The sequence below is a fragment of the Salvelinus alpinus genome, chromosome 9, assembly GCF_045679555.1.
Source record: "Salvelinus alpinus chromosome 9, SLU_Salpinus.1, whole genome shotgun sequence".
NCBI lineage: Eukaryota > Metazoa > Chordata > Actinopteri > Salmoniformes > Salmonidae > Salvelinus > Salvelinus alpinus.
In genome coordinates this window covers 45,341,832-45,367,875 of record NC_092094.1, presented here as the reverse complement: position 1 = coordinate 45,367,875, position 26,044 = coordinate 45,341,832, and the positions used below count along the sequence as shown (strand labels likewise).

The following is a 26,044-nucleotide window of genomic DNA, read 5'->3' as shown; positions in this document are numbered from 1 at the left end:
GCCCCAACAGATCCACAGATGACGCAATGTTTATTGCACTCCACACTGCCCTTTCCCACCTGGACAAAGGGAACACCTATGTGAGAATGTTTGTTCATTAACTACTGCATAGTGTTCTCCAAGCTCATCACTAAGCTAAGGAACCTGGGAATGAACACCTCCCTCTGCAACTGGATCCTGGATGTCCTGACGGGACACTCCCAGGTGGTGAGGGTAGGCAACAACACATCCGCCACGCTGACCCTCAACACGGGGCCCCTTAGGGTAGCGTGGTTAGCCTATAGATAGGATTGGTACACTTTACATTAGAGAAGCTTCCATTAAAGAAAACCCTCTGTTCTTTTGGATAGATAGCTCTCAACCCATGGTGTTGGGAGAGGATGTAAAGCCTTAACACACTACCGTTCAAGAGTTTGGGGTCACTTAGAAATGTTCATGTTTTCCATGAAAACATACATGAAATGAGTTGGAAAATGAATAGGAAATAGAGCCAAGACGTTGACAAGGTTATAAATAATGATTTATTCATTGAAATAATAATAATTGTGTCCTTCAAACTTTGCTTTCGTCAAAGAATCCTCCATTTGCAGCAATTACAGCCTTGCAGACCTTTGGCAATCTAGTTGTCAATTTGTTGAGGTAATCTGAAGACATTTCACCCCATGCTTCCTGAAGCACCTCCCACAAGTTGGATTGGCTTGATGGGCACTTTTTACGTACCATACGGTCAAGCTGCTCCCAGAACAGCTCAATAGGGTTGCGATCCGGTGACTGCTGGCCACTCCATTATAGACAGAATACCAGCTGACTGCTTTTTCCCTAAATAGTTATTGCATAGTTTAAAGCTATGCTTTGGGTCATTGTCCTGTTGTAGGAGGAAATTGGCTCCATTTAAGCGCCGTCCACAGGGTATGGCATGGCATTGCAAAATGGAGTGATAGCCTTCCTTCTTCAAGATCCATTTTACCCTGTACAAATCTCCCACTTTACCACCACCAAAGCACCCCCAGACCATCACATTGCCTCCACCATGCTTGACAGATGGCGTCAAGCACTCCTCCAGCATCTTTCATTTTTTCTGCATCTCACGAATGTTCTTCTTTGTGATCCGAACACCTCAAACTTAGATTCGTCTGTCCATAACAGTTTTTTCCAATCTTCCTCTGTCCAGTGTCTGTGTTCTTTTGCCCATCTTAATCTTTTCATTTTCTTGGCCAGTCTGAGATATGGCTTTTTCTTTGCAACTTTGCCTAGAAGGCCAGCATCCTGGAGTCGCCTCTTCATTGTTGACGTTGTGACTGGTGTTTTGCGGGTACTATTTAATGAAGCTGCCAGTTGAGGACTTGTGAGGCGTCTGTTTCTCAAACTAGACACTCTAATGTACTTGTCCTCTTGCTCAGTTGTGCCCCCAGGGCCTCCCACTCCTCTTTCTATTCTGGTTAGAGCCAGTTTGCGCTGGTCTGTGAAGGGAGTAGTACACAGCGTTGTACGAGATCTTCAGTTTCTTGGCAATTTCTCACATGGAATAGCCTTCATTTCTCAGAACAAGAATAGACTGACGAGTTTCAGAAGAAAGATCTTTGTTTCTGGCCATTTTGAGCCGGTAATCGAACCCACTAATGCTAATTGTCCAGATACTTAACTAGTCTAAAGAAGTACAGTTTTATTGCTTCTTTAATCAGGACAACAGTTTTCAACTGTGATAACGTAATTTCAAAATGGTTTTCTAATCAGTTAGCCTTTTTAGAATGATAAACTTGGATTAGCTAACACAACGTGCCATTGGAACACCGGAGTGACTGTTACTGATAATGGGCCTCTGTACATCTAAGTAGATATTCCATTAAAAATAATCTGTTTCCAGCTAAAATAATCATTTGCAACATTAACAATGTCTACTCTGTATCTCTGATCAATTTGATGTTATTTTAATGGACAAAAAATGTGCTTTTCTTTCAAAAACAAGGACATTTGTAAGTGGCCCCAAACTTTTGCACGGTAGTGTACATTTTACCAATAACAGATGAAGGTCAATAACATCAAATGCTGCACTAAAGTCTAACAATACAGCTCCCGCAATATTCTTATCAATTTGTTTCAGCCAATCATCAGTCATTTGTGTCAGTGCAGTACATGTTGAGTGCCCTTCTCTATAAGCATGCTTGAAAGTCTGTTGTTTAATTTGTTCACAGAGAAATTGCATTGTATCTGGTCCCAAAATGTTTTTGTTTTGTTTGCTAAGACCTGGCAGCAAACTGATTGGTCGGCTGTTAGAACCAGTAAAGAGCACTTTACCTTTCTTGGGTAACAGAATAACTTTAGCTTCCCTCCAGGTCTGAGGACAATCACTTTTCTCGAGGCTCAGATTAAAGATATGACAAACAGGAGTGGCAATATAGTCCACTACCATCCTCCGTAGTTTTCCATCTAAATTGTCAATACCATGTAGTTTCTCTTTATTGATGGACAACAATAATTTATTTCCCACTTATTTCCATCGCCAACTGTACAGAATTCAAAATTACACCGTTTTTCTTTATTATTAGGTATTTTATTCAGGTACAATGTTGAATGAAAAGAACTACAGTATGATACTATAATAGTTAGTTATTCTCTATTCTAGTTTTAGTTCAGCAGAGTCATAAAGGACCATAGATTAAGGGGCTAAAGCGCATGACAGCATTTCTGTGCACGGCCTTACATGCAGAGTTCATGTAATGCCAAATGGATGATTGGATAACCTGGCCTCAGCTCTAGCTCTGCACTCTGCAGAAAGTGCTGAGTGTGAGACCTGCTGGCCCAGGGTGGAAACATATGGTCTCCCCTCCCCGAGTGGAACCTGTAATCCGAAAACCATTCCAGTCTTGTCTAATTCTCTTCTCTCTACACCAGCACAGCTGAAATGCATCTGACAAGGTATGGAGACAAGGTATGGAGAAGCCGGTGTTTTTCACATTAACACGCAGGTGTGAATTTAGAGTAGGAAACCCCAAATAATTTTAGTCAGTATAACGGTGTGTGATTTGTGGCAAGCGGGTGGTTATTTTCGATATGGTCATAACTGCTGCTAAGCAAGGAAGGTGGAAGGTTTACATTGAAAAATTATGGGAAGTAAGTGTCGTGTTCATGACTCACGAGTACATTGGAGAAAGTATGGACTTTTTAACATTTAATGTACTATAGATACCCAGATTCAAATGGAATGGGAATGTTGGGACCTTTCCGTAGCACCTTCATCGACTCCCACAGAATGAGAATATGGGGGAATATACAAGGGTGGTAGATCACCCCTCCCTATATATATATATATATATATATATATATATACACTGCTCAAAAAAATAAAGGGAACACTTAAACAACACAATGTAACTCCAAGTCAATCACACTTCTGTGAAATCAAACTGTCCACTTAGGAAGCAACACTGATTGACAATACATTTCACATGCTGTTGTGCAAATGGAATAGACAAAAGGTGGAAATTATAGGCAATTAGCAAGACACCCCCAATAAAGGAGTGGTTCTGGAGGTGGTGACCACAGACCACTTCTCAGTTCCTATGCTTCCTGGCTGATGTTTTGGTCACTTTTGAATGCTGGCGGTGCTTTCACTCTAGTGGTAGCATGAGACGGAGTCTACAACCCACACAAGTGGCTCAGGTAGTGCAGCTCATCCAGGATGGCACATCAATGCGAGCTGTGGCAAGAAGGTTTGCTGTGTCTGTCAGCGTAGTGTCCAGAGCATGGAGGCGCTACCAGGAGACAGGCCAGTACATCAGGAGACGTGGAGGAGGCCGTAGGAGGGCAACAACCCAGCAGCAGGACCGCTACCTCCGCCTTTGTGCAAGGAGGAGCACTGCCAGAGCCCTGCAAAATGACCTCCAGCAGGCCACAAATGTGCATGTGTCTGCTCAAACGGTCAGAAACAGACTCCATGAGGGTGGTATGAGGGCCCGACGTCCACAGGTGGGGGTTGTGCTTACAGCCCAGCACCGTGCAGGACGTTTGGCATTTGCCAGAGAACACCAAGAGTGGCAAATTCGCCACTGGCGCCCTGTGCTCTTCACAGATGAAAGCAGGTTCACACTGAGCACATGTGACAGAGTCTGGAGACGCCGTGGAGAACGTTCTGCTGCCTGCAACATCCTCCAGCATGACCGGTTTGGCGGTGGGTCAGTCATGGTGTGGGGTGGCATTTCTTTGTGGGGCCGCACAGCCCTCCATGTGCTCGCCAGAGGTAGCCTGACTGCCATTAGGTACCGAGATGAGATCCTCAGACCCTTTGTGAGACCATATGCTGACACATGCACATTTGTGGCCTGCTGGAGGTCATTTTGCAGGGCTCTGGCAGTGCACCTCCTTGCACAAAGGCGGAGGTAGCGGTCCTGCTGCTGGGTTGTTGCCCTCCTGCGGCCTCCTCCACGTCTCCTGATGTACTGGCCTGTCTCCTGGTAGCGCCTCCATGCTCTGGACACTACGCTGACAGACACAGCAAACCTTTTTGCCACAGCTTGCATTGATGTGCCATCCTGGATGAACTGCACTACCTGAGCCACTTGTGTGGGTTGTAGACTCCGTCTCATGCTACCACTAGAGTGAGAACACCGCCAGCATTCAAAAGTGACCAAAACATCAGCCAGGAAGCATAGGAACTGAGAAGTGGTCTGTGGTCACCACCTGCAGAATCACTCCTTTTTTGGGGGTGTCTTGCTAATTGCCTATAATTTCCACCTTTTGTCTATTCCATTTGCACAACAGCATGTGAAATTTATTGTCAATCAGTGTTGCTTCCTAAGTGGACAGTTTGATTTCATAGAAGTGTGATTGACTTGGAGTTACATTGTGTTGTTTAAGTGTTCCCTTTATTTTTTTGAGCAGTGTATATATACACACACACACACACACCAAAACAATCTGAAACGGTAACACCTCATCTCATACATTCATTGGCAATTACCATTTTGTCACAAGGGGATATTTTCACAAGATCAACTAGAAAAATATGCTAAGTAATCTATCCATCGCTCCTTTTCTGTATTGTTTGCGTGTGTTTTTTTTCTCTGATCCTTTCTTCCTATCTCTGTCTCCTCACTCGTCTAGGCTGCAGGCCCTGAGGGAGGCTATGAGGCGGTGCATCTCCATAGCACACTGCATACGAACCGCTGCCTGCCTCCCTGCCTGGCTGCCATAAAATAAAAAAAACATGAGTCTTCTCTCCTGTGTGCAGGGCATATAAAACCATTGAGGACGATGACCTGAAGTTTCCCCTAATCTATGGCGAAGGGAAGAAGGTAAGACTGCTCTCACCCGTTAGCCCGTGATTCAGCCGCCCCGGACCCAGCCTGTTAATGGGGTTACTCCCACAGCCTTGTTTTTAGGAGCTGTAATCACAGCTCCACCAAGGCACCATTAGTCAGCCCACTGTCACTCTGTAGAGGAAGGAGCAGTCTTTGTCTGCAAGAAGGCTCACTGTGGTGGCATTTCAGACCATCTTTATAACAGTATCACTGAACACCCAATAAGATTGCTAGCCTATATCCTGTTATTGTGGTTCCTGAGATGCAAAGCCAAAGTTTGGTTATCAGCGTATGCTACCCTGCATATTAGGGCCTCTGCCACTCATCTGGCATGCAGGCAGTAGTCAGCTGTGTCGTTAGATGAGGACCAGGCAGATGTCACCCAAGTGCAGTCTGTTACCACACCACAGTAAGCCTCCTATCACAGTCGGCTGTGCCCACGACATCAAGTGCCGGCCAAGCTGAGTCCTTCCTTTGAAGTGAGGGGGAGAGCGATATAGAGTGATAGGAGGGGAGAGGATTGAGTTGTGCTGGAGAAACACCACCGCACTTCAAAGACCGGCACAGCCTGTCGGGGCAGTACCTATGCTCAACAATTAATCCCAGGATGTTTCTCCTCCACCCGAGGAGCTTTATCTCTGTCTTTACCCCTTAGACTCTTCCTCTTTTTCTCCTCTCTCTCATCTCGCTCTTGTTGCGGCATCTGCACTGCATACTGATCCCAGTTCAGCCCAACTGACTGTACGACTGCCTCCTCGCTCCCCTCTCTCCTCTCTCCCCCTTTATACTCTTTCGCCCCCTCTGTCTTCCCTCCTCTCTTTCCTTTTCCTCTCTCCTCTCTCGCCCCCTCCTTCCTCTCTCTCTCCTCACATGGCTCCTTATACAATTAGCACTGCTCCCCAGCTCCAAGCAGCTAGCCTTTTTCAGAGGCAGAGGCGATATGTGCAGACAGTAGGAATCAAAAGGAATTTCACACAGTTTACAAATGAGGGAGACCGTAGACAACGTCGGTGTCTCAGACTAGGTAGAGAGGAGAGAGATCATTAAGGATTCACACAACCGGAACATGTCGTGATGTGGTGCTTTGCTTCATTGTACAATGAACAATCGCTTCCATTGCATTCGAGGTGGCAACTTGGATTATGCAGCGGTGCTTGTGTTTATTTGCCTTTATTTTTTTAAATGGTGTTTGTGTGTGAAGATTAAAATGACTTTATTGGTCAATTGCACACAAGGTCCAACTAATTTTACTTCCAATTTTAACCCAACCCCTCCTAAACACACACACACAGTTTTTTTGGAGAGGTGCGGAGGGCTGGGTGCCCAGGGAGCTGTTGTTGCGGGGGGTTAAGTACCTTGCTCAAGGGCACAACAGCAGGCAATGGCATCTAAGATTAGATACCAGCAACCCTCTGGTTGTTGGCTCACTTCCCGGGTTTCGAACTGGCAACCTTCCGGTTGCTGACTCGCCTCTCTAACCTCTAGGGTGTGTGTGTTTATGAAGATAAGATTTGTAGTCCTGTATCTTGTAGCATAGAGCAGTCTCCAGGGAGATATCATTGGGGGGGTCATCATTATTAAAGTCATGAGGCCATCATTGGTCCAGTTGAAGTTTTTCCCTAAATGACAGAGGAGAGTAGTGTTCATCTGGGCCAGGGTAAATAGAATTTCAACTCAGTTGATTCTAGCAGTGAATTGAAATTCATTCCATGTATTTAATAGGGAGATTTTTTTCCAAAGAGGATTCTTTCAATTCATGGTTGGAATTTAAATTCCCTCTCCCGTGAAGTTGACAGACCGAATTGAAAAACCGGTAGAATTGACTCTGACCCTGAGGTCCAAACACATCAAAGGACTTCAATGGATCAAATTAACCCAAACATTGGTTTGAAATAATACTTGTTGCCAAAACAGAGTCGGGGAGTGAGGATCATAGAGTCAGAGGGAGGTGATGTTTATAGTTCCTCTCTTTGATGGTCTCATCCCTCCACAGGCACGTGTGTTGGCTACCATCGGGGTCACCAGGGGCCTGGGAGACCACGAGCTCAAAGTGCATGACTCCAACATCTACATCAAGCCCTTTTTGTCCTGCTGCCCAGAGGTAGAGTACGGTACTACTTATTCTCTATTTCCTGTGTATCAATAACCTGGAGAGTATAATAGTGCCATAACAGTGCATCAGACCTTATTGACCAAGGTCATCACGATCAAATGACAGGAAACTGCATCTGTGTTCCAAAGGGCACCCTATTCCCTATTCTATATCAGGGATCATAAACGAGATTCAGCCAGCTGGTCGGGGGGCCGGAACATAATTACAAATCATTTGTAGACTGCAAATTGACCACAAAAAGCCTTGCTTACATTTGAATACGGTCACATCGTGTATCTCTCTTATGCATGGGAGAACTTGGGAACAGATTTCTTAAATTAAAATAACTTTGAGGTGATTTTTTTTTTTTTTTTTACAGTTTCTTATGTGCAACAATTAAAACTCCACACATTTTTGGGGGCCAAATAAAACCACCAACTGGCCAGTTGGGCAACCCTGCCCTATATAGTGTACTACTTTTGATCAGGGCCCATCATTCCATCCAACCATTATCTTGTCTGCATTGAAGTTAGTGACATACCAACATTGACGTATGACATACAAATATTTCAACTCATCGTCCTAAAAGGAGTTTTCAGCTCCCAACCAACTTTCTACTGAACAATTACCTTCTGACTCCTGATAGTCACAAGCTCTCAATACTCTCTTGATCTTTTATTTCAAAGCCCTCTGAGTTCAGTCATGGTTCAGACAGTGTGCTTGTTTTGAAGAGTTCTTGTTTTGAACCTCTATCCTTGCTGTCTTATCTTCCCTTGCTGTTGCTCTAAACTTTAAAGCGACTGTAAATACATGTGCAGACAGTATGTACAGTGCATTCGGAAAGTATTCAGACCCTTTCCCACATTATTATGTTAGGTTACACCCTTATTCTAAAAAACACACAATACCCCATAATGATAACGTGAAAACAGGTTTTTAGAAATTCTAGCAAATTTATCAAACATAAATACCTTATTTAAGTATTCAGACCCTTTGCTATGAGACTCAATTGAGCTCAGGTGCATCTTGTTTCCATTGATCATCGTTGAGATGTTTATACAACTTGATTGGAGTGCACCAGTGGTACATTCAATTGTTTGGATGTGATGTGGAAAGGCACACACCTGTCTATATAAGGTCCCACAGTTGACAGTGAATGTCAGAGCAAAAACCAAGCCATGAGGTCGAAGGAATTGTCCATAGAGCTCCAAGACAGGATTGTGTTGAGGCACAGTTCTGGGGAAGGGTACCAAAACATTTCTGCAGCATTGAAGGTCCACAAGAACACAGTGGCCTCCATCATTCTTTGGAACCACCAAAATTCTTCCTAGAGCTGGCCGCCTTTGCTCAGTTTGGCAATCGTGGGAGAAGGGTCTTGGTCAGTGAAGTGACCAAGAAGCCACTCCTCAGTAAAAGGCACATGACAGCCCACTTGGAATTTGCCAAAATGCACCTAAAGACTCTGACCATGAAGATAATCTGGTCTGATGAAACCAAGATTTAACTCTTTGGCCTGAATGCCAAGCCTCATGTCTGGAGGAAACCTGGCACCATCACTACGGTGAAGCATGGTGGTGGCAGCATCATGCTGTGGGGATGTTTTTAAGCGGCAGGGACTGGGAGACTAGTCAGCATGGAGGGGAAAGATGAACCACGCAAAGTATAAATCAAATCAAATTTTATTTGTCACATACACATGGTTAGCAGATGTTAATGCGAGTGTAGCGAAATGCTACATAGAGAGATCCTATAGATCTCGAGAGAGAGAGAGATCCTTAATGAAAACCTGCTCCAGAGCGCTCAGGACCTCAGACTGGGGCGAAGGTTCACCTTCCAACAGGACAACGACCCTAAGCACACATCCAAGACAACGCAGGAGTGGTTTCGGGACAAGTCTCAATGTCCTTGAGTGGCCTAGCCAGAGCCCGGACTTGAAACCTGATAGAACATCTCTGGGGAGACCTGAAAATAGCTGTGCAGCGACGCTCCCCATCCAATCTGACAGAGCTTGAGAGGGTCTGCAAAGAATAATGAGAGAAACTCCCCACATACAGGTGTGTCAAGCTTGTAGCATCATACCCAAGAAGACTCAAGGCTGTAACCGCTGCCAAAGGTGCTTCAACAAAGTACTGAGTAAAGGTTCTGAATACTTACATAAATGTGATATTTCTGTTTATTTATATATATTTTTTTATATATTTGCTAAAATTTCTAAACATGTTTTTGCTTTGTCAATATGGGTTATTGGTGTAGATTGATGATGGGGGGGAAACGATTTAATCAATTTTAGAATAAGGCTGTAACATAACAAAATGTGGAAAAAGTAAAGGGCTCTGAATATTCCGAATGCACTGTATATAAGATGGAGGTTGTAAATTGCTATGGAATCCGGTCATCAGTGGTTTCTGCAGTTTCAGACTCGGTGAACCCAAGTTCAAGGCATTTCCTGTTGATCATATTTTCAAACAGTGGTGCTTGTAGGTCAAAAGTAAGATGCGGTTAGTGGGAGTGTCATCATTGTTTTACAGTAAGGCATCTCAATGTCGGAGTCTCTCTTGTATATTGTGAAATTGATTCTTTATTGTTTCTCCGACTGGTTGTTATTCCAGTCAGACAGAGGCATTATTGTTCTGACGATAGCTTTTTGACTTGTGATCATAAGGTCAACAACATGTCACGGATGACCGATGATACATTTGCGATAAGTCTTTGATTCTTTCAGAACCACTTTTACAACACTGTCATCATGCAGTGTTTGTTCATTGACTGACTAGTACTCTATTTGTGAGGTGAAGGACGCGCCTCTTATGAAGTAACAACATTGCAAAATGCCCCTGGTCATTGCCATTACAGTACCCCCTCTACCAGCACATAGAAACAACAATACATCAAAACCATGGCACTTTGTCCGGAGACCAAAGCCCAAGGCATTACTTGGTGCTCTCGGAGTGTGACATGCAGCAGGATGCCTTTTTATTATACCAGATCAAATCACATTTTATTGGTCACATACACATGGTTATTGCGAGTGTTGCAAAATGCTTCTGCTTCCAACACTGCAGCAATATCTAACAATTCCACAACAACTACCTAATACACAAAAATCTAAGTAAAGGAATGGAATAAGAATATATCCATATAAATATATGGATAAGCAATGACAGAGCGGCATAGGCAAGATGCAATTGATGGTATAAAATACAGTATATACATATGAGATGAGTGATGCAAGATAAGTAAACATTATTAAAGTGACTAGTGAATCCATATATTAAATTGGCCAATGATTTCAAGTCTGTATGTAGGCTGCAGCCTCGCTGTGTTAGTGATGGCTGTTTAACAGTCTGATAGCCTCGAGATAGAAGCTGTTTTTCAGTCTCTCGGTCCCAGCTTTGATGCACCTGTACTGACCTCGCCTTCTGGATGGTAGCGGGGTGAACAGGCAGTGGCTCAGGTGGTTGTTGTCCTTGATGATCTTTTTGTCCTTCCTGTGGCATGAGGTGCTGTAGGTGTCCTGGAGGGCAGGTAGTGTGTCCCCGGTGATGCATTGTGCAGACTGCACCACCCTCTGGAGAGCCTTGCGGTTGTGGGCGGTGCAGTTGCTGTACCAGGTGGTGATACAGCCCGACAGGATGCTCTCAATTGTGCGTCTAAAAGTTTGAGGGTTTTAGGTGACACGCCAAATTTCTTCAGCTTCCTGAGGTTGAAGAGGCGCTGTTGCACCTTCACCACACTGTCTGTGTGGACCATTTCAGTTTGTCCGTGATGTGTACGCCGAGGAACTTAACTTTCCACCTTCTCCACTGCTGTCCCGTCGATGTGGTGCGCCTTCTGCTGTTTCCTGAAGTCCACGATCATCTCCTTTGTTGACGTTGAATGAGAGGTTGTTTTCCTGACACCACACTCGGAGTGCCCTCACCTCCCTGTAGGCTGTCTCGTCGTTGTTGGTAATCAAGCCCACTACTGTTGTGTCGTCTGCAAACTTGATGATTGAGTTGGAGGCGTGCATGGCCAGGCAGTCATGGGTGAACAAGGAGTATAGGAGGGGGCTGAGCACGCACACTTGTGGAGGGTCCCAGTGTTGAGGATCAGTGAAGTGGAGGTGTTGTTTCCTACCTTCACCACCTGAGGGCGGCCCGTCAGGAAGTCCGTGATCCAATTGCACCGGGCGGGGTTGAGACCCAGGGCCTCAAGCTTAATGATGAGCTTGGTGTGTACTATGGTGTTGAATGCTGAACTTTAGTCAATGAACAGCATTTTTACATAGGTATTCTTCTTGTCCAGATGGGATAGGGCAGTGTGATTGTGACTGCATCATCTGTGGATCTACAGTACTGGGGCGGTAAGCAAATTGAAGTGGGTCTAGGGTGACCGGTTAGGTATAGATGATATGATCCTAGACTAGTCTCTCAAACCACTTCATGATGACAGAAGTGAGTGCTACGGGGTGATAGTCATTTAGTTCAGTTACCTTTTCCTTCTTGGGTACAGGAACAATGGTGGCTAACTTGAAGCATGTGAGGGCAGCAGACTGGGATAGGGAGCGATTTAATAGGTCTGTGAACACACCAGCCAGCTGGTCTGCGCATGCTCCGAGGACGCGGCTAAGGATGCCGTCTGGACCGGCAGCCTTGCGAGGGTTAACACGTTTAAATGTCTTACTCACGTCTGCCATGGAGAAGGAGAGCCCCCAGTCCTTGGCAGCGGGCTGCGTCGGTGGCACTGTATTATCCTCAAAGCGTGCAAAGAAAGTGTTTAGTTTGTCTGGAAGCAAGACGTAGGTTCCGTGACGTGGTTGGTTTTCATTTTGTAGTCCGTGATTGTCTGTAGACACTGCCGCACGCGTCTCATGTCTGAGCCATTGAATTGGGACTCCACTTTGTCTCTATACTGACATTTTGCTTGTTTGATTGCCTTGCGGAGGGAATAACTACACTGTTTGTATTCGGCCATATTCCCAGTCACCTTTCCATGGTTAAATGCGGTGGTTCGCGCTTTCAGTTTTGCACTAATGCTGCCATCTATCCACGGTTTCTGGTTAGGGTACGTTTTAATAATCCAATACACTTCCTTATAAACTCACTCACCGAATCAGCGTATATGTCAATATTAATCTCTGAGGCTACCCGGGAACATGTCCCAGTCCGCGTGATCAAAACCATCTTTAAGTGTGGATTCCGATTGTTCAGACCTACATTGAATAGTATTTAGCACAGGTACATCCTGTTTGAGTTTCTGCCTATAGGAAGGGAGGCGCAAAATGGAGTCGTGGTCAGATTTTCCGAAAGGAGGGCGGGGGAGGGTCTTGTATGTATTGCGGAAGTTAGAGTAGCAGTGATCCAGTGTTTTACCAGCGCGAGTGCTACAGTCAGTATGCTGATAGAATTGAGGTAGCCTTGTTCTCAAATTTGCTTTGTTAAAATCCCCAGCTACAATAAATGCAGCCTCAGGATATATAGTTTCCAGATTACATAAAGTCCAGTGATATGGTCGGCATTTGATTGTGAGGAATTCTAGGTCAGGTGAACAAAAGGACTTGAGTTCCTGTATGTTTTTACAATTACACCATGAGACATTAATCATGAAACACACCCTACTGTTTATTCCTGTCGGTGCGATGCACAAAGAATCCAGGTGGCTGTACCGACTCCAACAGCATATCCCGAGAGAGCCATGTTTCCGTGAAACAGAGTATGCTACAATCCCTGATGTCTCTCTGGAAAGCAACCCGTGCCTTAATTTTGTCGACCTTGTTATCTGGAGACTGGACATTAGCGAGTAATATACTTGGAAGCGGTGGGTAGTGTGTGCGCCTCCGAAGTCTGGCCAGATGACCGCTCCGTCTGCCTCTTCTCTGGCGGCGTTGTTTTGGGTCAGCCCCTGGAATCAATTAAAATGCCCTGCGTGGTTCGGACAAAGGATCCGCTTCAGGAAAGTGGTATTCCTGGTCGTAGTGCTGGTAAGTTGACGGCGCTCTGATATCCAATAGTTCTTCCCGGCTGTCTGTAATAACACTTAAGATTTTCTGGGCTAACAATGTAAACATCAAAAAACGAAATACTGCAAAGTTTCCTAGGGACTAGAAGCGAGGCAGCCCTCTCTGTCGGCGGCATATTTTCCAGAAGATACATAGAGTGTGCTGTAGCAGAGGTAATGGGCACAGTAACACATTAACACATCTATACAGTTAGAAGACCTCTTTGTGGAACCTGCAGGCTCTAGCTGTCTTATCATAAAAGATGAGATCAAGCTCAAGGAAAGGAAGACCATATGGTCATTTCCATGTAAAAGGACCCATGAGCACCAACGTGAAGTTCATAGGAGCATCTCAAATTGGGTGTCAAATGAAAGCTAAGAGTCTATATTTGTGAGAAATGAAGGCATATATACTTTTTTCAACCATTTTCTATCCTGAAGTTTTGGAATAAGCAAAGGCTTTGATTTCTGGTCAACCAGATGGAAAATGGGTTTTAGAAAACATCTACTAGAAAAAGTCTTAAGGTATTAGAAATGCATCGAAACAGAAAAATGTTGACTCCTGCCAACTAATATTAACTTCTATTATTTTACCAAAAACCTGCATATCTTTAAGATTTTTTTCAAATGTCTCATCCTCATGAGGGAGGATAATGAAAGTTCACAGAAGTAATAAGTAAAGGTAGACCCATCAATCAGTTATGTTTTTAGTAATATCAATTTTGTTTATGAATTATTAAGTGATTTAAAACTCAATTCCATTACCAAATCTGTAATGGAATATCCTAAAATTCATGCTATTGAAATGGCTACAATGGGAAATCGTAGTAGCGACAAACCACATTTGGGTTCACAAGTTTAGACTGCGCAGTAGAGTATAATTCAGTAAAGTATAGTACTGTACAGTAGAGCACATGAGTTGAGTACACTATATTGTACTCTACTGTACTCTACTGAGATCTACTGTGCTGTACTTTGATGTCCAAACTTGTGAAACATAGACGTCTATGAATGGTTCAGATTTGGTCTGGACCAACCAAATTTGGTCTCGTTTGGGGGCAGAGCTCAATAAAATAATAGTCAGTGTGGAATAGCATCCACTTCACTTACTGTAGTTCAATAACCAAAATATATTTTTTCAAAGTTACTGTGCCATGCCATAGCTGACATCCCTTTTTTTTCTGCAGACATCATTGAATCAGATATTTAAGAGTTTTTGGTAAATGTGGACACACAAAAAAACAGATTTGACTGAAATTCTGTTTAGTTCTTCCAGTAAATGTGTTTTCGAAGTTTACATACACTTAGGTTGGAGTCATTAACTAGTTTTTCAACCACTTCACAAATTTCTTGTTAACTTCTTATGGCTGCAGGGGCAGTATTGAGTAGCTTGGATGAAAGGTACACAGAGGTGCCCATAGTAAACTGCCTGCTCCTCAGTCCCAGTTGCTAATATATGCATATTATTATTCGTATTGGATAGAAAACACTCTGAAGTTTCCAAAACTGTTTGAATAATGCCTGTGAGTATAACAGAACTCCTATGGCAGGCAAAAACCTGAGAAAAAAATCCAAACAGGAAGTGGGAATTCTGAGGTTGGTCGATTTTCAACACAGCCCCTACAGAACACACAGTGGGATATGGATGAGTTTGCACTTCTTACGGCTTCCACTAGATGTCAACAGTCTGTAGAACCTTGTCTGATGCCTCTACTGTGAAGGGGGCCGAAGGAGACAGGAAATAGTCAGGTCTACCATGACCTGGCCAGGCTCTGACCATGCGCGTTCACATGAGAGGGAGCTCTGTTCCATCGCACATCTGAAGTCAATGTAATTCTCCAGTTGGAACGTTACTGAAGATTTATGTTAAAAACATTCTAAAGATTGATTCAATACATCGTTTGACATCTTTCTACTGACTGTTATGGAACTTTTTGACATTTCGTCAGCTTTTAGTGAACGCGCTTTCTGACTTTGGATTTGTTTACCAAACACGCTAACAGAAATAGCTATTTGGACATAAATGATGGACATTACCGAACAAAACAAACATTTCTTGTGGGAGTCCTGGGAGTGCATTCTGACGAAGATCAGCAAAGGTAAGTGAAGATTTATAATGCTTTTTATGAGTTTTGTTGACTGCACAATTTGGCGGGTAACTGTATGGCTTCCTTTTGTGGCTGAACGCTGTTCTCAGATTATTGAATATTGTGCTTTTGCCGTAAAGGTTTTTGAAATCTGACACAGTGGTTGCATTAAGAACAAGTGTATCTTTAATTCTATGTAAAACATGTATCTTTCATCAAAGTTTATGATGAATATTTATGTTATTTGACGTGGCTCTCTGCAATTTCTCTGGATATTTGAGGCATTTTAAACTGAGGTTTTTGGATATAAATATGAGCTTTATCGAACAAAACATATATGTATTGTGTAACATGAAGTCCTATGAGTGTCATCTGATGAAGATCATCAAAGGTTAGTGATTAATTTTATCTCTATTTCTGCTTTTTGTGACTCCTCTCTTTGGCTAGAAAAATGACTGTGTTTGTCTGTGATTTTGCGGTGACCTAACATAATCGTTTGTGGTGCTTTCGCTGTAAAGCCTATTTGAAATCGGACACGTTGGTGGGATTAACAACAAGATTACCTTTAAAATGGTATAAGATACATGTATGTTCGAGGAATTTTAATTATGAGATTTCTGTTGTTTGAATTTGGCGCCCTGCACTTTCACTGGCTGTTGTCATATCATCCCGTTAACGGGATTGCAGCCATAAGAAGTTAAACTATAGTTTTGGCAAGTCAGTTAGGACATCTACTGTGTGCATGACACAAGTCATTTTTCAACAATTGTTTACAGACAGATTATTTCACTTATAATTCACTGTATCACAATTCCAGTGGGTTAGAAGTTTACATACACTAAGTTGACTGTGCCTTTAAACAGCTTGGAAAATTCCAGAAAATGATGTCATGGCTTTAGAAGCTTCTGATGGGCTAATTGACATCATTTGAGTCAATTGGAGGTGTGCCTGTGGATGTATTTCAAGGCCTACCTTCAAACTCAGTGCCTCTTTGCTTGACATCATGGGAAAATCTAAAGAAATAAGCCTAGACCTCAGAAAAACATTGTAGACCTCGACAAGTCTGGATCATCCTTGGGAGCAATTTCCAAACTGCTGAAGGTACCACGTTCATCTGTACAAACAATAGTACACAAATATAAATACCATGGAACCACGCAGACGTCATACCGCTCAGGAAGGAGACGCATTCTGTCTCCTAGAGATGAACGTACTTTGGTGCGAAAAGTGCAAATCAATCCCAGAACAACAGCAAAGGACCTTGTGAAGATGCTGGAGGAAACGGGTACAAAAGTATCTATATGCACAGTAAAACTAGTCCTGTATCGACATAACCTGAAAGGCCGCTTAGCAAGGAAGAAGCCCCTGCTCCAATACCGCCATAAAAAAAAGCCTATATATTATACACTGCTCAACAAAAATAAAGGGAACACTTAAACAACACAATGTAACTCCAAGTCAATCACACTTCTGTGAAATCAAACTGTCCACTTAGGAAGCAACACTGATTGACAATAAATTTCACATGCTGTTGTGCAAATGGAATAGACAAAAGGTGGAAATTATAGGCAATTAGCAAGACACCCCCAATAAAGGAGTGGTTCTGCAGGTGGTGACCACAGACCACTTCTCAGTTCCTATGCTTCCTGGCTGATGTTTTGGTCACTTTTGAATGCTGGCGGTGCTTTCACTCTAGTGGTAGCATGAGACGGGTTACTTCCTAAGTGCTTCCTAAGTGGACAGTTTGATTTCACAGAAGTGTGATTGACTTGGAGTTACATTGTGTTGTTTAAGTGTTCCCTTTATTTTTTTGAGCAGTGTATGTTGAAGCAACATCTCAAGACATCAGTCATGAAGTTAATGCTTGGTCGCGAATGGGTTTTCTAAATGGACAATGACCCCAAGCATACTTCCAAAGTTGTGGCAAAATGGCTTAAGGACAACAAAGTCAAGGTATTGGAGTCGCCATCACAAAGCCCCGACCTCAAATCCTATAGAAAATCTGTGGGCAGAACTGAAAAAGCATGTGCGAGCAAGGAGGCCCACAAACCTGACTCAGTTACACCAGCTCTGACAGGAGCATCTGACCCACTGGGAATGTGATGAAAGAAATAAAAGCTGAAATAAATAATTCTCTCTACTATTATTCTGACATTTCACATTCTTAAAATAAAGTGGTGATCCTAACTGACCTAAGTCAGACCTTATCTCAGCTCACTGGTCACCATAACAGCACCCACCCATAGCAGGCGCTCCAGCAGGTATATTTCACTGTTCAGCCCTAAAGCCAATTCCTCCTTTTGCCGCCTTTCCTTCCAGTTCTCTACTGCCAATGACTGGAACGAATGACTGGAACAAAAATCACTGAAGCTGGATACACATATCTCCCTCACTAACTTTAAGCACCAGCTGTCAGAGCAGCTCACAGATCACTGCACCTGTAAATAGCCCATCCAACAACCTCATCCCCATACTGTTATTTATTTTTTCTGCTCCTTTGCACCCCAGTATCTCTACTTGCACATTCATCTTCTGCACATCTATCACTCCAGTGTTTAATTGCTAAATTGTAATTATTTCACCACTATGGCCTATTTATTGCCTTACCTCCCTTATCTTAACTCATTTGCACACACTGTACATAGACTTAATTTTTCTATTGTGTTATTGACTATGTTTGTTTATTCCATGTGTAACTCTGTGTTGTTGTTTGTGTCGCTTTGCTTTATCTTGGCCAGGTCGCAGTTGTAAATGAGAACTTGTTCTCAACTAGCCTACCTGGTTAAATATTTTTTTAAATAAGACAGAATTTTTTTGTAGGATTAATTGTCAGGAATTGTGAAAAACTGAGTTTAAATGTATTTGGCTATGGTGTATTGTAAACTTCCGACTTCTTCAACTGTAGCTCATTCTAATATTTCTACTACTGTACATTGCATTTTAGTTACACTGTTTGTACACACTGCATATTTATTTCTATACTGGAATCATAAGCCACTCTATCTACTGCTGTACATATTATTCTTAGTACATCATGGGCATATATGTACAGATTGCATTTGGATTACTGTTAGTGCTATTTGGTTGTTAATTGAATTTATTCTGACATTTTGATAAAAAAAATTGCATACGTTTTAATATTGTGTACTGTGACACTTTACTGCATTGTTAGGAGCTAGTAACATAAGCATTTCGCTGGACCCGCAACATCTGCTGAACTGTGTACGCGACCAATAAACTTTGATTTGATAGTGGTGGAGACATGTTACAAATGATTTACAGACAGGATGTGCCTCTGTGATCTTCTCTCTGGAATAACATAACCATTACCTGCCTCTACGCCCATCTACAGGTCAAAGTTTACCCTCTGACTCAGTACGAACACGGGGCGGATGACGTCCTGGTGATGGGGACAGACGGGCTGTGGGACGTCCTCTCCAACCAGGAGGTTACCGAGGCAGTCACCTGCTTCCTGGCCAACTGTGACCCTGATGACCAGCATAGGCATGTTCTGCTCATTCTACTGTAGCACAGCTGCTGCCCCCAGTCAGATAGACAGATAAATATTGTTGTCACAAGCCTGAACTTCCACTCACCCCGCTCTTATTTGGGGAGGATGAACGTTGTTATCTTGTCGTAATTACACACTTTTCTAAACATTTGGATAAGTACTTTCTGAAGTTGATGAAGAGCTTGTGAGACTAGTAATGGAAAGATTCCTTTCTTGAGGATGGCATGGTGGTTGATTTCAGTCATCAAAACAGGAAAAACATTCCAATCGTTTCCGAAATGTCCTACCCCTTCAAGTCTTTCTTAGTTTGGGGATTAGTAAGTTCGCTTCAGGTGGCTAGTGGAAGAGTTTAAAGACTTTCTGAAAGGTAGGCTGTCATGTCATTATTCTCTTGCTATTTGTACACACACTGGAGATTAACACAACTAGCTGTCTGCTTTATGTCTCAGTATACTGTCCTTTGTCTCTTCCATTGTGCCCCAGGTACACGATGGCAGCTCAGGACCTGGTCATGAGGGCGCGGGGGGTTCTGAAGGACCGAGGCTGGAGGATAGCCAACGACCGGCTGGGCTCTGGAGATGACATCTCTGTCTACATCATCTGTCTGATGTACGGCAACCGGCAGACCTAGCCCAGGCCCAGCTCGCCAGCACCCACCATGGGACTCAAGACATAGATTGTGTCTGAAATGGCACCCTATTCCCTATATAGTGCACTGCACTACTTTTAGCCAAGTCCATAAAAAGTAGTGCACTGTATAGGATGCAATTTTAGGCACTCGCCCAAGTGGCAGACCTAGCTGAGGCCCAGCTAACCACCCACCATGGGACTCCAGACAGGCTGCTCTCCCATCTATCCTAACCCCCCTTTCCTTAAATCAATGCCCTGGTGCTCACACCGTGCTTAATCCTGGATTGTTTTCCTGGGGAAGCAAAATGGCACCTGGTTGTATTACAGTACAGGGTAGCATGATTGTGCTTCTCTCTTGTGAAAGGAAATTCTCAGGATGTTACAATATACAGTACCTTCAGTTTCTTCTTTTGTTTCTGTGCTGCAAATGAAAAATGGACAATTCTGGAGTCAGAGGCCTATGAGGGCCATGTATTTGAAACTATTCAGTAGGCTACGGTTTCTGCATAGCCAAATATTTTCTGTTACAATGGAAGGCTATAGCTTTCACAAAGGCGATCCTACTCTTTTGGATCTCGCATGGGACAATTTTAAATGAAGGGCAAAGGGACCGTCTTTCGAAGTGCAATGCTTTATGGTGTTGGTTTTTAGCCTATTTAGATGAGATATTGTTAATATATTACTGATTATGAACATGTAAATAAGCTTAAACATGAATGGATTTTAGATGTGGATTTCAGTTATATACCCTGTTTGAGTTGTGTGTACAGTATACGTTATGGAACCTGTTTTTGTTCATATGATGTTCTGTGTGTCTTTTCTGACTAAGGTCAACCATCCATAAATCACTGACCTAGACTAGGGGTGTCAAACATACAATCTGGCCTGACGGGGGTTTTAGTAAAAATCTGTTTTATGTTTAGAAATGATAATGGATCTACATTTTATACAGTTTTTTGACTGTGTTCAACTTGCTAATAATCACGTAAATGAAAGCTAGACAGTCAGGGAGAATCAAATTCTCTCCATTTTGATGGGTTTGTATTTTCTTTGTCATTGCTGTACTCCTGAATCTGAATTTACTTAGAGGTTATGAAGGGACACATCTTCCCGCTCGATTAGGGTTGCAAACGGCATGTATATTACTGGAAACGTTCTACGTTTTTTGGTATCTTTCAAGGATTTTATCCTATCCATCACAAGACATTTAGTGGCCATTTTGGGTACATTCGATTATCACAGGGGTCTGTAATAATCTCTGGCCCTCTGTGTGGCTTTATCACATGTACAATATATGAAATAATTGAATAAGATGATGAAGTATAGAATGAGAAAGCTGTAAAACATTATCCTAAATATACATTTAGAGAATACCATTGGTGTTTTAATGAGGGTTTCAGCATTAAATATCTTTATTTTTATAAAATATTTTACAAACTTGTATTTATATTACTATGTATTTATTGGCTTCCAACTGTTGTCAGTTGTGGGAAAAAAGTAAGTTGGAAGAGTTGCAGAGTTGAGGGATAATCAACGAAGAGCTATGCGTTCTATGCAAAATAATGAACAACGTGGAAGGTGTGTTCCAAGACGCGATAGTGGCGTAAACTGACCTTCCACAGAGTTGGATTATTTCCCAGAGAATGCATAGAGCCCCGAGTTGATTATCCATTTTATACCATAGCTATATTTTAACACATTTGCCAGAAATGTGTTAATTTGCTGGTAGAAATGTGTTCAAGTTGCCGTGATAACCCAACAGAATTGCTGGTTTAGCTAATCAAACCATCAGTCCTAGCTTGCTATTATGAAAATCGAATTCAGCAATGCCAATAATGTTTTCAATTCGACTTTTGCTTTCAAAAGCAGCTCAAACAAAACATGTAAGAGTGAACTATAGCCATTGAATTTTACGGTGTTGATATACCGTGCCTTTATAGGGAAATGATGCATGCTCTAGAATGCCAATCAGAAACAAGTTTTCAACAATGCTATGGTATAGTTATGCAATAAAGCCCGAGGGGATGTGGTATATGGCCAATATACCACAGCTAAGGGCTGTTCTTAAGCACAACGCAGCACAGTGTCTGGATATAGCCCTTAGCCATGGTATTTTGGCCATATACTGTACCACGAAGCCTTATTGCTATTATAAGTTGGTTACCAAAGTAATTAGAAGAGTAAAATAAATATTTTATCAGTCCCGTGGTATACGGTCTGATATACCACAGCTTTCAGCCAGTCAGCATTCAGGGCTCAACCGCCCAGTTTATAATTGAAAAAAATTCTGTTGTTGATTAGATGCTTTTTTTTATTAATTAGGGTATTTTCTCTTGAAGCATAAGATCTATCTACTAGAAATCCATGGACAATATGGACACAAATCAAATAAATTAATACTATGATATATATATTTTTACAGTTCTAGTATCAATTACCAAAGTTATGATAGATTGTGAAAGATTTTCTGTGAATTATCCAAATTACTGAAGATTGTGGTAACTTTGGTAAATGACTGGTAGCTTTGCAACCCTACATTTGATACATAATAGTGAAACATCTACCATGCTTTTGGTTTGTTTTAAACAAGAGATCCAATCCCTTGTCCTTGTTTCACCTGTGCATTTTTTCTATATGTCAAATACATGTCTGCATCATCCTGTGTTGCGTGCTTGTTTACTTTCGAAATATGAAACTGCATAGGTACAGTGCATGTGCCATTCTTTACTTAAATAATGTCATGTCACTCGTTTTCATACTAGTATGGCTTAGTCTAGCTCTGTTCAACATTGTATAAGGGCAGGGATGGGCAACTTATCACGAGGGGCAACAGTTGCGCTCGCATACACACAAAACATTTTAGTGCCCCCCCCCCTGAGAGCGGAGATAAAAAATTACAAAAATTAAGAGTTCATTTTGAGAATCTACACATTTTGCTATGGGGTGTAGAGAAAATGTTGCAGTTCTAAAGCAACTTTGCTGCAATTCTACAGTTTGTAGTTTTTAATATATAACTGAGTGAGACTGATTTAACAAAGTACATCGGGGCCCACTGATGGTAATTCGACCATAATAAGTTTATATAGTTTAGCAGCCAGCTAACTTAGCAATCAACAATTATTTAGCTGTCATTGGCTAATTTACTGACTCTGACTGACATAAGATAAAAACTGTTGATGCACAACCAAATTTCTTAAATTGCACCATGTGCATTTTACTATTTTAACTCTCAACCATAAGTTGAGACCCCGACTGGGTTCCCCAACCCCCCCCCCCCCCAAAAAAAAAAGAAATGTGATCAAAGGGCATTCAAAAGGAGGGTTGCTAGTTGCCCATCCCTGTATTAGGGGAAACTCCCCTATCTGTCATGTATTACATGAATATGACATAAGTATAAATGGTTTACTGAATGTTGTGAGGGAAGAATATTTACTTGAGACATGGTTGTGTAATTTTATCTTGAAACAAATGCTTGATTTAATCAAAAGTTCAAGTTACAACAAGTGTGTATCTCTCAAATTAACATTCAGACCAGAGTTACATCAGATACATGTATTAGGAAGTTTTTGGGAGAAACACAAAAGATGCATTGGGATGTTGGAATGAAACTCAACGCTCTGTGTTTTTTGTCATTTTGAAATGATGTTTACTTGTAGTTTACTGTTCCTATGTCACACAACTCAGGGAGCTATGTGACTGATTCTCATGCCGGATGTTGAATAGAAAGTTTTCTCTGTACAGAGTGTATTTTATCCTGTATCCTTGTGTTATTATGCAGTCTGGTATTTAGACTTTGCTGAACAATACTCTGCAAACTAACCATTTATGGCATTGACCTGAATCAATTTCTGTTCAGATACAGTATGAAGGATCTACAGTGTCTTGGGTTCCCACCTGTTTCCCCTTTTATGGATCAGAGGATCTATAAAAAAGCATCCATTTAAATGCTTGATGCACTTCAGTCAATGTAATATGTATATTCTTTATTCAATACAGTGGGCTGACAATGTCTCCTGGATGACCAGTCAGGAGCTACATTAATAGGCATTCCACCTCACGTAGGACCTCTACTGATGACGTTGATGCTCTAAAGATAAACCCATACAGTCACTAATGATGTCAGAACTTGGGACTTGCAAGATGTGTCTGTGGAGTTTTAAGTGGATTCGTATCTGAGTTGTTTTAAAAACGTTTTTAGGGAGGTGTTGACGTCTACAACCGCACGGTTTCTAATCCAGACAAATCAGTCTCCAGTCGTGCATATTCCATGTTAACTCTTATCACTGTTCCTTTTACTTTTGTGTTAGTATGTTTCTTTTCAAGCTGTTTCAAAGTGTTTCTGTTTTGATCACACAAACTTTGCTCAACTGCTCTATGACTGACTCGCTCAAAACAATGCAGAAAGAGACTCAAGCAGAAAGTAAAAAAATAATTGTAAATACAGTACAATGTAAAAAGACACAAGTCGGAAACAAGTCTATCCTTTGTAATACTGTGTTGGACATTTTTTGTGACTCCAAAAAACACTAAATGAAGTAATCGGGAATTGGTAATGTCTTCAAAACGTATGTGCAGTCTAAAAAATTAAGGATTGCTTTTACAATTTATAAAAAATGCTGTGTGAGCTATCATTCCAAAGCCTCTTTTCTTGTAAATGTTAGAAGTCAAAATAAATGTACAATGGGTACACACATCAACACAACGTACCATTGTGTATATCTACAACAACAGATTTAGATAGACCTACATTATGTAAATCAGATGGATACAGTACATACTACACAGGACTCGTATAGGAAGCCTTTGTGTCTCGGGAGTGTTTAGGGCTCAATTACCAGATGGCACTAGACGTTTTGCTATAGACAGATGGAAGGTGGTGATTGATTCCTGAGTAGAGCAGTGCTTTGGTGAGCCCTGTGTGGCATGCAGGGAGGATTGGCCCCCTGGGGGAGCAGACAGCTGGAGTGCTGGAGACCTGTCTGGAAGGAGGGAGGTCGACTGTCTGACTGTTCTGATACCAGGGCTCTCAATTTGTCTCTCCGTGATTCCTCACATCCAGACTCCTTGCCGGAAAGTGTCTATCCTGTGAAAATGTATGAAAAAAACATACGTTCTATCAATAATTTTGTCATATTCATGTTTTTTCTGCATGATAAAATCGATTTCTAATACTTCCCAAATTTTCGGTGATCTGGTACAAAATACGCAAGGATGCCAGGGTAAAGACAGCCTAGCCATGTGTCCCGCCCCTTCAAACTCAATGCAAGGCATTGACATGACTTGCGCAAGCTTGTTTTTACTTTATACTGCCAGCTAACGGACGGGGAAAGGCAGGCAGAGAGCTTCAATGCCTTTCATGTGTCAATATGTCCCATTCATTTTCATTGCTCTCAAATAATGCAAATTGGCGTGTAAAAAGTAATGGGTTAGGCAGAGCTCACTACTGCCTATGGACTTCACGCATCATCTCTTCACACGTCATCTGCCGCCTTTTGGTGGTTATGTCGATTTGCTGCTAGCTAAAGTAAACTGAGCAGGATGGCTAACACATTGCATCTGAAACAGTTTTCAAAGTTGGATTTTCTAGGGGTTGATTGGGAATGGAAGACCAACATCTGATTTTAGGGACTTTGATCAAAGGAAGGGCCAGAAAGTAACACGATCATTTCAATCTGGGTGTTATAAACGGAAAGACTGGCTCTGTGGCTAAGCAACTAGCAGCCGACTCTAATGCTTCCCCTGCCTGCTGTTCTCCACCAGCAACAGCGTGTGAATAAGAGACAGTTACTGCGACTTGAACAACTTGCCGATAGCAGAGATTTGCCTGCGACAAGCCGGATACTCAAGACCTTTTCATGGTCCAGAGTGCCAGTGCCCGCCCACTGTTTACTAAAACAGCCGATGCATTTGAGAGAAGTGGTGTGACCTACATACAGTTGAAGTCGGAAGTTTACTTACACCTTAGCCAAATATATTTCAACTCAGTTTTTCACAATTCCTGACATTTAATCCTAGTAAAAATTCTCTGTTTTAGGTCAGTTAGGATCACCACTTTATTTTAAGAATGTGAAATGTCAGAATAATAGCAGAGAATGATTAATTTCAGCTTTTATTTCTTTCATCACATTCCCAGTGTTGTCAGATGCTCCTGTCAGAGCTGGTGTAACTGAGTCAGGTTTGTGGGCCTCCTTGCTCGCACATGCTTTTTCAGTTCTGCCCACAGATTTTCTATAGGATTTGAGGTCGGGGCTTTGTGATGGCGACTCCAATACCTTGACTTTGTTGTCCTTAAGCCATTTTGCCACAACTTTGGAAGTATGCTTGGGGTCATTGTCCATTTAGAAGTCCCATTTGCGACCAAGCATTAACTTCATGACTGATGTCTTGAGATGTTGCTTCAATATATCCACATACATTTTCCTCCCTCATGATGCCATCAATTTTGTGAAGT

General features: G+C 42.2%; 1 protein-coding gene across 1 annotated transcript in view; it reads left to right on the top strand.

Annotated features, from left to right (window-relative positions):
• Positions 1–22,255, top strand: part of LOC139530186 (protein phosphatase 1H-like) — a 59,233-nt gene extending 36,978 nt beyond the window's left edge. The window contains exons 7-10 of the mRNA XM_071326359.1: positions 5,228–5,291; positions 7,291–7,398; positions 18,805–18,956; positions 19,447–22,255. Of these exons, the coding sequence (XP_071182460.1) occupies positions 5,228–5,291; positions 7,291–7,398; positions 18,805–18,956; positions 19,447–19,594 (472 nt within the window). The 3' untranslated portion in view covers positions 19,595–22,255. The remainder of the gene's footprint in view (positions 1–5,227; positions 5,292–7,290; positions 7,399–18,804; positions 18,957–19,446) is intronic.
• The last annotated feature ends 3,789 nt before the right edge of the window (positions 22,256–26,044 follow it).